The sequence below is a fragment of the Orycteropus afer genome, unplaced genomic scaffold (assembly GCF_000298275.1).
Source record: "Orycteropus afer afer isolate SDZICR_OR568_19922 unplaced genomic scaffold, OryAfe1.0 scaffold00037, whole genome shotgun sequence".
Lineage (NCBI taxonomy): Eukaryota > Metazoa > Chordata > Mammalia > Tubulidentata > Orycteropodidae > Orycteropus > Orycteropus afer.
This window is the reverse complement of record NW_006921624.1, coordinates 13,800,632-13,814,356: the sequence shown is the minus strand read 5'-3', so window position 1 is coordinate 13,814,356 and position 13,725 is coordinate 13,800,632. Positions and strand designations below refer to the sequence as shown.

At 50.0% G+C, this 13,725-nt stretch overlaps 1 protein-coding gene across 1 annotated transcript in view; it reads left to right on the top strand.

Moving 5' to 3' along the window:
• The window catches only part of RGS3 (regulator of G protein signaling 3), a 143,896-nt gene that overhangs the window by 32,283 nt on the left and 97,888 nt on the right, over positions 1 to 13,725 (top strand). Inside the window, exons 6-8 of the mRNA XM_042780397.1 lie at positions 6,308 to 6,368; positions 7,443 to 7,533; positions 8,398 to 8,453. Coding sequence (XP_042636331.1) covers positions 6,308 to 6,368; positions 7,443 to 7,533; positions 8,398 to 8,453 — 208 coding nt within the window. The remainder of the gene's footprint in view (positions 1 to 6,307; positions 6,369 to 7,442; positions 7,534 to 8,397; positions 8,454 to 13,725) is intronic.

The following is a 13,725-nucleotide window of genomic DNA, read 5'->3' as shown; positions in this document are numbered from 1 at the left end:
TGTTTATATTTAATTGGTGATTGTATGTTGGAGTGACTTGCCCACAATTTTCGTTTTCTTTGTTTTGTTTGTATGTTATCTATGCAAGCAGGGTACTGTGCTGTGCTCCTCTATTCACTAGTTGACAGCATTTATACACTCATCACGTGTCTCCTTTCCTGTTGTCAGTCTCTTGTATGTCCCTGCTGACCTTGGCAAACAGAGCCTATTCTTAGGTCCCTGGAATCTGAATGAGAATGCTGCCACTTTAAAATCCAAAATGGTTGCCACTTGTAAAAGTTCAAAATGGCTGCACCCTCAGTCACTTTACATATCCAAAATGGCCACCATTTATAAACAACCAAAATGGTTGCTCCCTCGGTCACTTTAAATATCCAAAATGGCTGCTGCATGTAAACACTCAAAAGGGCTGCACCCTCCAGACAGCAGAAAGTCAACAGCTCAGGTTGTCTCCCTCCTTGCTGTTTCCCTTGCTAGTCATAGGCCACCAGCACAGTCATCCCTGCAGCCCTTGGTGACCAGGGCTGATCTTTACATCAATTCTCAGGTCCCATTACCTCTTGGAAATATTCAGGCTGTTGGTCTCATCAGAGTAGCTGACAGTCCCCAGCTCCGACCTTCTCTGTACTCACTGTTTTCGTTCTGGTTTGTCCACTAGTTGGTGCCTAATTCACTTCTATATAGTTCCTTTCAAAGCTCAGGGCTCCTGGATTATCTTCTGTATCTCTGCCAATTGGTTTTTCTTTTCTTTGTTGAAGAGGGTCTGTGTGGCTTGTCTGCCTATTCCTCCATCTTCCCATCCTCCCTTCTAAGGATCATTCTGGCTATATTTCTTCCAAGACAGATTCGTTTGTTCTTCTAGCAGTCCATGGCATATTCGATATGCTTTGTTAACACCATGATTCAAACGCGTCTTCTTTGGTCTTCCTTCTTCATTGCCCAGCTTTTGCGTGCATATGAGGTGATTGAAAATACCATGGCTTGGATCAGGCACACCTTAGTCCCCGAAGTGATGTCTTTGCTTTTCAACACTTTAAACAAGTCTTTTGTAGCAGATACGCCCAGTGTGATACATCATTTGATTTCTATTTTTGCTATACTTCCATTTTTAATTTAATTTTAATTTTTTTTAACTTTTATTGTGATTTGGGTGAAAGTTTGTAGAGTAAATTGGTTTTCCATTCAACAGATCATTCACATTTTGTTTCCTGACATTGATTGCAATCCAACACATGTAACAGCACTCCTCCCTCTTCCTCCCTGTGCTTACCGTTTCTATTCCTCCTCCTTGCTCTATCTTCCTGCCTTCTGAGCCTTATGCCTGGGCAGATGCTGCCCTTTTGATCTCATAGAGTTGGTTGTTCTAAGGAGCATGGACCTCCCTGGTGTTATTGATCACATTATAAACCCATCTGTCATTTGGCTGAAAGTTGAGCCTTGGGGGTGAGCTCAGTTCCAGCCCTCAAGGGCGTCTAAGGTCCATAGCCTTAGGGGTTCCACCAATCTCTATCAGAGCAGTAAGCCTGTTCTTTTATTTTATTTTTGCAGTGCTCCCCCCCCACACTTTTATTATGGTTTTGAGTTTTGTTCCACATCTTTTCTGCCACTCTTTCCAGGACTGCCTATTATGATCCTTTCAGAGTGGTCAGTAGTGGTATCTGGGCACTATCTAGTTCTTCTGGTCTCAGGGTCATGGAGGTTGGGGTTCACACAGTTCACTAGTCCTTTGGACTAATTGTTTTCTTGCATCTTTGATTTTCTTCACTCTTCTTTGCTCTGGACAGGGAGAGATCAATAGTTGTGCCTTAGATGGCCTGCTGGCAAGCTATTGGGACTCCAGCCTCACCTGAATAAGATGCAGAACATTGTCTTTGTGGACTATGTTATGCCAGTTTGCTTTGGTGTCCCCTGAAACTATGGTCCTGAGCCCCCAGGCCCAGCGACTCATTCCCTCAGGGTATTTGTTTATAGCTAGGAAGTTTTCCTAACTTTGCCCCCTGTACGTTCTACCATATTTATGGATTTATTTGCGGCCCACATAAGTGCATGTATAGAACTGTCCATGGGTATAGTCCTGTTTCCTTTCCCACCCGTGTTCAGCGTGCATGTCTGTTTATGTGCCCACTTGTAGATTATTGTTATGACTGTTATTGCAGGATTGGGTATGTCACAGTATGTACCTTTGTTGCCTTTATCTTTTAGACTCCTCCCAGTGACTTCCTTTGTCTTGATCATCATTTGATTTCTTGACTGCTGCTTCCATGGGTGTTGATTGTGGATCCAAGTAAAATGAAATCCATATTGAATGATATACCACTCTCACTGAAAAGGAACTGAGCTATTTAAAAGGCCTGTTTGATGAAATGGGAAAAGCCAATCTGAAACTGTTAATCATAGTGTTTTCAGAACTGATACCAGAGAACAATTTTGAAGAGAATCACAATGTTATATACCAAGTTAAAAAAAAAATGTATATAATTAAAGAATCTATACTCTTTCAGCTAGTAGTAATGAAATTTATGGAAGGACCACCAATGTTCTGGTCAATGTAACTACTTTGTCATTTAATCTATTTCATAAGCATGACCTCACTACCAAGTACAGTGGCCTAATGCTGGAAATCCTGTGACCAGAGGTGGGTACCAAGCCTAAGGAAAATAATGAATGGAAAATGCGTGCTTAATTTAGACCATCGAATTAAAAGTAAATTCAGTTCAAATGGCATAACCCTGTAACAGAAATAGTTTAAGGACCCCTAAAATCTGATGTTGTCAAGTGGATTCTAACTCATAGTGACCCTATGGAACAAAGTAGAACTGCCATGTAGGATTTTCAAGGCTGTAATCTTTATGGAAAGGAGCTCTGGTGGCCGAGTGGTTAAAGCACTCAGTTACTGACCAAAAGGTCACTGGTTTGACCCCCACCAGCCACTCTGCAGGAGAAAGATGAGGCAGTCTGCTTCTGTAAAGATTTACAGCCTTGGAAGCCCTATGGGGCAGTTTTACTCTATCCTATAGAGTCACTAGGAGTTGGATTTGACTTATGGCAGTGGGTTTGGTTTTTGATTTGGTAATCTTTCTGGAAGCAGACTCCCATGTCTCTCTCCCATGGAGAGGCTGGTGGATTCAAACCACTGACCTTTTGGTTAGCAGCCAAACACTTTAACTGTACCACCAGGGCTTCTTAAGACTGCCTAAGGAGAGCATTAAAGTGCCTTCCATGAAAGTAATGCATTTCCATCTTGCAGTATGTCTCCCACCCTATGCTCACAGGTCGTATGAACCATGTGTGCTCCATGAAGTCTTCCCTCTGATCGCTCACACTGGCCACTCTGCCTTAACTGCTCTTTCTTGCATCGTCTCTGGCTCAAATCAGTAGGCCTTCTTTGAGCATCTCAGCCCTAAACTACCTCTTGCCTCTTCAAGCTTCCAGCATTTGCTGCCTGCACTGTTCATCTGTCAGTCTCACCCTGTCTTGTGACATTGCCTGTATTGCTGTCTTGAACCTCTATTGAAATCTCCACATGTTTGTCTTGTTTCTTTAACAAGGCAGCAGCAGCTTCTTGCCCAGTGGCTGCCAACCATAGGCCTGAAGGATTCATCCGTTCACCAAGCCTTCACTGAGTGCACCGTGCCCTGCAGTCAGCTTGACATTCAGAAGTAACTGGGCTTAGTCCCTGAGTGTTTGGATCTAGCAAAATTTCAGGCAGTTTTAGGCTTACTGCTAGTTTCCACATTTGAAAACAGACCCAATGGTATATTGCCATGAACTCAGGTTGCGTGTAAAAGAAGTCTTTCTCCAAAGATTTTCCAAAAGCTGACTTAAGAAGTAGCTCACTGAAGAACACTTAGAGTTCCTGCTTATGGACATTAATTGCGACAATTTACTCTGCCTGAATTATCATGAAATCATTGGAGGGCCCTTAGCAGGAAGCAAAGCTTAAGGAGGCTGTTAACTATTTAGCGTTCTCTAAGCACCAGGGAATGAAAACTCTACTTACTGAAGAGCAGGGGGAGGCAATATTATTATAGGTAAACATCCTGCCTGGTGAGTTAGAAAACTATAGCCGTGCCCTGTATGAAAGAAAAGTGTACAGCAAGCAAGTGTGGATACCTAGACATCATTCTCTTGAATGTGATGACAAACAAAATGAAATTGGTGACAAGGAGTTGGGCCAAGTCTTGACAAGGCTTTCCTGGAATGGCAGCTCAGGTCAGGGTCTGCTGCCTGTGATGGTCACTGCAGCTGTCCCATTTTAGTGCTGACTTGGCTGCTTCCCAAGAGGGAGGGTGTTTGTTTCTGGTGATGGGCGGGGGAGGTGGATATGGATGGGTAGTTTTCCTGGGACGACCACATTGTCTTCTTCAGATAGATTATTACCATGGCCTTGTATGATGGGAAGGGGAGAGGAGAGAGAGCAAATGGAGCCAAGACTAGAGGACATGCAGAGGAAGGGAGAGTAGGGGTGAGTGTTGGAGCAGGTGCAGATGGTGAGAGATGGCCGGGGTTCAGGATGTGGATTTGTGAGGTGGTAGGTCCTTTCTGAGGACCGGCCCCCAGTGTTCTGCATCCCCATGCCTCGGTTGGCTTGGCTGTCTGTGAGAAGCTAGTTCAGGTGGTAAGCTCTCCCCTTTCCAAAGAATCCAAACAATGTATATTTATGGCAATCTTCTAGACCATTGGTCTAGAAGCCACTGGGGTGGCTGTGAGGGGATCGCAGGGTTGCCTGGAGAATGCTCTTTAGATTTTCATGCCCAGACTCCATCTTGGACCTACTGGATGTGGATCCCCAGGAGCAAGCCCTGGAGCACAGCTTTTGGCCAGCCTTTCCATGGGGTTCTGCTGTGCACTCTGGTTAGAACCACTGCCCCAGCTTGGGTCTCTTTAGGCCAGATTCCTGGGAGGCACAGGTCCAGGGAGTTCCCTGGTCATCCAGGCGGCCTACCCATCTTTGGCTTTGATACTGTGCCTTCCACAGAGCATGCCAGATCCCTCCTCCATGTGGATGCTCCAGATGTTGAAGTCAGCTGCCAGGTGTGTGCCATTCTGGTATCGATGCTACTTCCTGATTAATAGATATTAAACCAATCTACGAAGGTGTCTGAATTGGGGATGAGATGACAGGAAGGAGAACAGGGGGAAAAAAAAACGACCAATAAACTAACAACTCCTGTGTTAGGATGGAGGGAGATATGGTAGAACAGAACCACCCAAATCATTTCCGACTCATAGCGACCTCCACTGGGTTTCCAAGGCTGGCTATAAACCTTTATGGAAGTAGATTGTCTCATGTTCCTCCTGCAGGGCAGCTGGTGGGTTTGAAACACTGACCTTCTGGTTGGCAGCCAAGTGCCTTACCCACTACACCAGAGCTCCTTTGTGATAGAACAGAAGTGCTTAAAAATAATTTTTTCCTTCCCCCCACCCCCGAAGACAAAAGAAATGCTTGTTCCCTGTGGAAAATTTGAAACTCTGAAAACCCGAACAAAAAATCTCTCATAACCCCACCTACCACATACAACCACTTCATGGGTGTTTTTCTCATTAAACTACAAGATTTGTAAACTGCCCTTTCTCTCACAATAACAAGAGTATTTTTTCTAATTATTAAAATGAATCTAAGCCATCATTATTAAAAGCTGCCAGGTATTAATCAGTCGCCAGTTGTTGACATGGTGGTGGAGCCATGCACATTCTTCAGAAGCCTTGAATGACTCTCACGAAAAGGCCCCATTGAACTCAGCCCCTCACCACAGTGGACCTTTCCATGAGGCCTGACTCATAGCTTCCTGTCCAGATGACAGCTAGGTCTGACTGGTCTGGGGTGACTTTTTTTGTGTGTTAAGACCTTGATCTGGAGCCTTCTAAGAACTGCCCAGGTCCTGTCTGGACCTGGCACAAGGTTTCTGGTCATGAGGTCTCATAACTTTTCCTCTCAGTGGAACATAACCCCTGGTGTGGGAGCTGAAATTCCCTGTGGGGACCAGCTCTTCAGATCTACCCAGCAAGAGAGCAGATAAAAGCTGTGAAGTGGTCTGAGCTTCTGTGATTGGTGGAGAGAATGTTGCACAAAGGCATAGGCTACTTGGGTATTCCCATGGGAGAGGAACCAACGCTGAGCCTCAGTTTTTCCCTCTGAGAAGTGCAGATGCTGACTGCTCTCTGGTTGATCTCATCAAATAAGATGATATGAGTACCAGGGCTTTGTAAAGTGCAGAACACCAAGCAAACCTATGTTATACTCCATGACCGGCCTCTGATATTCCCAATGAGAAGGTGTTAACTCAGGCATCTCTTGTTCTCCCAGACAGAGCAGACTCATTGGCTGCATGAGCTTTGGGGTGAAGTCCCTCCTGACTCCGGACAAGGTGGGTCCTAGGAAAGCTGCTGATGAGATCATCCAGTTGGGATAGGCAGGAGGGACGCTTATCTGGAAGCCCTTGGGCAGAGTCTCTGTCTGTGAGATGATGCCCCTCTGAGACACGTGCCCAGTGGCCTGAATAACCACTCTGTGTTGGTCACCTGCCTGACTGAGGAGGGCTTGGGTCCCTTTCTTGGTTGGCTTTTGTCTGAGAGAAATTGTCAGCTGGTCCAAAGTCCTCCCAGAAGGCTCTGGGTCTGGTGTCTGCCAGTAAGGACACTGGCAGGTCCCTCGGGGTTCAGAGCACGCCTGGGCCTGCCCTGGAGAAGAAGGGCCAGGTGCTTCTCATGGCCTGCCCCAGGGGTCCCTTATGTCATCTACCAGGTCTCGTGTTTCTGGGGCTAGCAAGCATGGCCTCGGGGCTGGAGGGAGCAGCACCATCCTCTGCCATGCTTTCCTTCAGCCTGCGTGAGGCTCTGTGGGGTCTTGAGACCACTCCCTCTGGGTGGCCAATCCTGTATCTACTCTGCACTGACCAGCGTTGTGTCCTGGTGGTGAACTCTGGGAGGCAGTGATGGAGGGCCCTTTTACCCATGTGTGGGTCCCGATTATCTTCTCTTAGCTGCAGCCTCAGCTTCACTCCCCTGGGGAGAAAATGTTCCCCCATGGGGACTGCTTAGGAGCTTCAGGGTGTCTGCTTTCAGGTCTCCCTTCTATTCTTCTAGCAAGCATTTATTGGGCTCCTGCAGTGTCCCAGGCTCAGTGCTAGGCACACCGTGGAGCCTGTGCACAGCCTAGCAGGGGAGGCAGGCCTGCAAATAGACGGTTGCCCCCCAGGATAAGCGGCTGTGGGGATTTGGTGCAGGGGAGGACCAGCTTTGCCTGGGGCATCAGGGAGGGCAACCTGGAGGTGCTGGTGTAGGAGCCTTCCAGGCAAGGTGGTTGACTTGACGTGTCTGTCTCTAGAGATACTGCTCCCGAGGGGGCACCTTCAGCTGCTGCCCCTTGTGGGGTTCGGTGGCTGCCTGACCTGTGCTGTCTGCCCCCTTTGTCTGAGCACATCACCCTTCTCTCGTGACAGGAGATCAGCGGCTGGTACTACCTTCTGGGGGAGGACCTGGGCAGGACCAAGCACTTGAAGGTGGCGAGGCGGCGGCTGCGGCCCTTGAGAGGTGCATGTGCCCCTCCTTCAGCTTCTGCCTACACACGCTTCCCTTCTCAAGCCCCCTGAGCTCCCCCTTCCTGGGAAGTGGCATCCATCCCTGTGTTTTGGGGCTCTTGTCAGCCCCGGCTTGATCAAGCTTCAGGGTCCAGGAATAACTTCTCATGAGTAGCCTGCAGAGCATGAAGGTGGCAGGGAGCCTCTCACCTGTGACACCTTTATTTATATGGTTAGATTTTCCTAACGTGCGGACGGCACTGCCATCAAGTCGATTCTGACTCATAGAAACCCCTCCTTTGGTTTCTGAGGCGGTATCTCTATGGAAGTAGATGGCCCAGTCTTCCTTCCGAGGAGTGGCTGGTGGGTTTGAACTGCCAGCTTTCTGGTTAACAGTCAAATGCCTTAGGCACTATGCTACCAGAGCTCTTAGACTTTCCTAGGAGAGGGCTATGGACTTGATCCCACATGATTGGGCAATCCCTACCCTTCACTGAGGGAGGGCTGGGCTTGAAAGCTTCTGGAATGGCCCCAACCCAGGCTGTGTGGTCTCAAGGTTCCCTCTTGATGGCCTTGCATCAAGGGGACAAACTCTGCATCAGAGATCCAGTTCTTGCCCATTCCCACCTCGTGGGCAAGGCATTTTAGACCCTGTCATGAGTCCTAAGGCTCGGGACTCGGATTTTGCACCCTCTTTAGTTTTGTTTTTCTTGCATGCAGTTCTGCCTGGGCTGAGCCTTGGGCCTCCTCACACCCGGAAGGCCAGAAGTGGCCTGGGCAGCTACCTCTGTGCTCCCAGCCTTGTCCTCCAGGTGGCCTGTGGAATGGTCCTTCCATGCCAGCAGAAGCTTTCTGACTCTGCTCTGTCACCTTGCAGACCCGATGCTGAGAATACCAGAAGGTGCGGATGCTGAGAACGGAGACAAACTCCAGGTATGTGCGGACAGCCCTGGGTGGGGCTGATGGCACCGGGGCATCCCTCCTGTCAGTGCCTTGCCCCAGGAGACCCCTAAGCAGGGCAGCGTTTAGCGTCTGAGACTGGGGTCACTCTGTACTTAGAAACCCAACAAGTCTTGGATTCTGAGGGGAGTCTTTCTTGATTTTCCTAATGTGTGCTATAGTGAATGAGTGTTTTCCTTGGGTCATTCACTCTCAGGGCAGGAGCGGGGAGAGAGCTGGCTTCATCTGGGCGTGGAGGAGCCTGGACCTTCCTGACCTTCAGCCTCTAGAAGCCCATAGGCCCCGTCAGGCTCCCTGCTTCCCCTAGCACTGTGGCCGGACCACCCCTCCTGGTATCAGGGAGCAGCCGTGATTCTGAACCTGAGACCAGTGGATTTTCACTCCATTAGGGACTTTCCCATAGGGATTTGAGCGATTTCTCTGGAATTCATTCCATCCCTTTGCAGGGTGTGGCAGGTGATCCACAGTTTTCTCTAACAACTAAGAGAGAGAAAAACAAACTCCTGGTGACTGACTGATTGAATAGCCACTCTGGGCCAGGGCTATTATTTTTTATTTGATCCTCACAGTCACCTCTGAAAGGAGCTCTGGTGGTGTAGTGGGTAAGGCGTTTGGCTGCTAACCCCAGGGTTGATGGTTCACACCCACCAGCCGCTTGATGGTTCACCTTCCACCAGGAGGAAGATGAGGCAATCTACTTCCATAAGGATTTACAGCCTTGGAAACCCAGTAGAGGTCATGATGAGTCAGAATCAACTCAATGGCAGTGGGTTTGGTTTTTTTTTTTTGGCTGAGGTGATGACTGCTTCTTCAGTTTGTAGATGAGAGTCATGTTAGATTCAGAGACGTTAGGTCACTCGCCAGGGCCACAGAGTCAGCAGTGGGGGAAGCAGGACCCAGAGGAGTCTGTTGGACCCCTAAGTGCACTACGTACACCATGCTACCTCCTGGGTGTGACCCAGTTGGGCAGATATGGCATTGATATTTTCAATAACACTATCTTGCAGTCTTACAGATAGGTATATTATAATCCACAAAACATTTTCCCTTTCATTTACTCAATTCATTTATTCACTCACTCATTCACTCATTAAATATTTACTGGACACCTATGTGGGTCAGGTCCTGTGCTGGGTGTTAGGATGCAGTGATGAATAAGCCCATGATCCCAGCCTTCATGGAGCTCACGGTCTAGAGCCGTGTTGTCCAATATGGTAGCCACAAGCTCCCTGTGGCTACTGAGTACTTGAAATGTGGCTAGTGTTGCTGAGGAAGTGAATTTTAATGTAATTGAATTTTAATCCTTGAAATTTACTTTGGCACATGTGAGTAAGTGACTGCCTTACCAGACGGTGCAGTATTAGAGTAACTTGCCAAGTCTGTTATCTGTGGCTTTGTTAGCCCAGTGGACGGTGGAAAACGCTCCCCTGGCCTCAGGGGTGTTGCTGCAAAGACATCTTTCTCTCTCTCTCTCTGTTCTTACTGAGCAGAGCAAGGATGGGATGGCCCCAGCCCAGGCTATGTCGTCTCAGGGTTCCCTCTTGATGGCCTTGCATCAAGGGGACAAAGTCTGCATCAGGGAGTTTCTGGGGCTGATTTGTGGGGATTTGTAGGAAAATCCTGTCTCATGATGGATTCTGCACACAGGCCCTGGGACCCTGGGCCATTGTTCTGGGGTGCACTTCATTTCCTAGCTTTGCACACTCAGATGTCAGGAGGCTTGGCCATTTGGGGGTGATTGTCAGAGGCCTGGCTGGGGCTAGGGGAGAGGTCACCTTTCAAATCCCTCTTTGTGCAAATGAGGGAGGTCCAGAAACCTGGGTGACCTGTCCACGGTCACACAAAAGTAGGGCTGGTCCAAGGGATGTTCTCTGGCATCAAGGATGTGAGTGGGTGGGCTCTGAGGGGGTGCAGGAGGGAAGGGACCTACTATCCTGCTGTACCCGACGAGATCGGGGGGCTGCAAGCCAGGACACAAGAACTAGGTTCTGGTCCTAGCAATGCCACTATGTTGCCGTGTGACCTCAACCACTCTGGGCCTCAGTTTCTTCATCTGTAAAATGAGAAGCCCGGGCCATCTGATGATTTGGAGATCCTTTTTAGAGTTGATGTTATGGCTTACAGACCAGCATCGTCTTAAAGCAGCCCAGCATATGGATGAGGAAACTGACTTTTGGGTCACTTCTGGGGCAGGCAGGTCCTGGGTCTGCAAATGTTTTGTGCTCCTTGCCTTAAGATGAGATGTTTGTGGGTATAGCCCCGTGGCATCTGTGGATTCTTTAGGCTGGGTCAGTTCCCTGCATTTGCTACCAGACGCCCTGGGACTGGCAAGGGGAGGTGGCGTGTTTTCTGCCTGGGTTCTCATCCAGCAAGGGGTGTTTGTGAGAACATTGGAATCACAAAGTGGCCCATGGCGGAGAATGCAGCCAGAACAAAGACGCCCTCTCCCCGCCGGGGCCTGGGGAATACTAACTAGTTGACAGGAATTTTAATATAAAACTCTCCCTCTTCCTTGTCATTCTGAGGTTTCAGGAAGCCTTCGGGCTTATCGTGCAGAGGCACACAGTGCAGACAGGGCTTGGGGAGGTGAGAGGTGATTTCCTGCCATTCTTCTGCGGGGCGGGCTTCCCAGGGCGGTCATGCCAGGCTGACGGGGCGCAGTGCGGGCTCCCGCTGCTGGGGGAGAGCTGGGTTTTCATGGGGTAATAGCTGAGGCAGGACCTGCAGCCATGAACCGCTTCAATGGGCTCTGCAAGGTGTGCTCAGAGCGCCGCTACCGCCAGGTGGGTGCTTGGCCCTTTGGGAGGTCATGGGCGGGGGCTCCATGAGCAGGATCCCTCCCCACTCGGCTCCCTGTAGGGTCCTTTTGATCTAGGAGGGGAGTGGAGGCAGCAGTTGGACCCAGGGTTCCCCCTGCTACCACTGCCCCTCTCTGGGAGAGACAAGACCCTCCTCTGTGAGTTGTCCTAACTGGGTGGGGTATTGATGTTGATATTCTCTTTATTTTTATTTAAGGGGATGTGGGTTTAAGAAGACAGCCCTAGCCTGACACTGGAAATGGCTTGGCTGCTGAGCAGCTGCCTGTTTCTTGAGGGAGTTTGGTGTATTTGCTAACTTGGTCTCCTACTTCTGATGGGATGGCCCTGCCAGCCTGGTCTGCGTTCTCTCTCTCTCTCTCTCTCTGTTTGTGTGTGATGTGTGAGTGTCTGTGTATGTATTGGTGGGTGCTTGTAGGCGAGATACAGTGTTTTCCTCTGTAGCCCTGATGTCTTGAGGAGGCTCAGGATTCCTTTGGCTTTGGAGCCCAGTTTCCCCGAGAGGGTTTGGCCTCTTGGCCTCCAGACTTGGAATGTGGGACAGAGCGGGTTGGGGAGTCAGCCCCAGATGCCTTCTGAAACTGTGATGAAACTTTTTTTTCTTGTGAAGAAGGAATGGGGTCAGAGAGGGTGAAGGCAAGGGGAGCCAGATTTGGGGTCTGGGGAACGCCTGTGCTGGAAGGGATCTCAGAAATGGTTCTGATTTTTTAAATATGGAACGATCCTGTTGCTCATCCCAGTAAGCAGTGGGAATCTGGGTTCCTGACTCCTTCTGACGTGCAATGCTTAGGTCACAGAGAGGTCCCCAGAGGGGCCTCCTGCCCCCGGCACCCACCTGATATGGAGGCCCAGTGTTCTACCTCTAGCCCTCCCAGCTCTCAGGTCCTGCCCTGCACACCCCCCTCTGTGTTCCCTGCCCTCCAGGCCAGAGCAGCCCTTGAGACATGAGCAGTCAGGCAGAGAGAACACTGGACGAGAAGTCTAGAAGTCCTCGGTGACTTTGGGACTCTGGGCCAGAGGGCCAGGGCACAGCTGGGCATCAGAGTGGGGCCAGGCCTGACTGTGGGCTGGATCTGGGGATCTGGAAGCTAGAGTTCAAAGCGGACCCTCGGTTAGAAAGCAGCGCAGTGTGGAGGGCACCAGCTTTCTGTCAGACCTGGGTTCGAATCCAGCCCTGCCCTCCTTAATGGTGACTTGTGAGCAGGTCACTTTACTCTCTGAGCCTCAGTTTTCTCATCAGTAAAACAGGGATAGTACATCCGGTAATAATGCCCCAAGAGCAAACGAACTGATGTGTAGGAAGTGCCTGGCACGGTGTCTGGGATGGGCATGGAGACCCAATCAACGGGATGGAAGTCTAGGCCTGACTGAGGATCAGAGACTAGGCTGGGAGCAGAAATGAGGTGCTGGCACAGTGACACTAGGGAGCAGCAACAGTTCTTCCCTGGACAGGAATGAGCAGGAGCCACCCTCAGGAAGAGCAGCCTCTGTCAGGAGCCGTGAGGTCCCCGACTCGGGACAGGGCTGCTCCCTTCATCTCCTGAACGGGGGGCTGCCACTTTCTTACCTCAGTTTTCCTTCTCTGTAAAATGGGCATATAAAACCAGCCCTGCCTTCCTCTGAGGAGCTCTGGTAGCATAGTGCCTAAGGCACTTGACTGCTAACCAGGAGGCTGGTGGTTCAAACGCAACAGCCATTCCTTGGAAGGAAGGTTGGGCAATCCCACTTCCGTAGTGATACTGCCTCGGAAACCCAAGGAGGGGTCGCTATGAGTCGGGGCCGACTCGATGGCAAACAACAACAACAACAGCCTTCCTCTGCGGGCAGAAGTAATAACGATCAGGGACTTCGGACAATGTCCTCTTGCTGTGGTCATTGCTCACAATGGGCAGAGTGTAATTCTGCTTCCTTCACTGAGTTGTACCCCCTCCTGTGGAGCCAGGAGATGAGCTCGCTCCTTCACACCTCTTCCCTCCTCCCACCCCCTAGCTGGGTTGGCTCTTCCAGGCTGGTGCTCAGGAGGGAGGCGGGGGCTCCAGTACACAGTTCTGCCTGGATGAGGGAGGGGGCCAGGGTGTGGGAGGGAAGGCTGTTTTCCTGGAGCACACTCTTTCTCTCCAGATGCAACTCTGGGGCCAGTGCCCAAAGGCATAACACGGTGGTGCTAGCACCCATTTTTCAGAGCTGGCACCCCAGACAGGAAGGCCTGTGGCCCCTTGGTGGGTTAGGATTGGGAAAGTGCTAGCAGTTGGGCAGAGTGGTGAGGCAGAGAGAACACTGGATGAGAAGTCTAGAAGTCCTTGGTGACTTTGGGCTTTGGAATCCCAGCTTCTGCTTGTGTTGAGGGGTGGGTTGTAAGGTCCCATAAACATTCCTGGCTGGTCCCACAGAGTGGACCAGGCTCCTGACATCTTCCCCTTGGCCTCAGG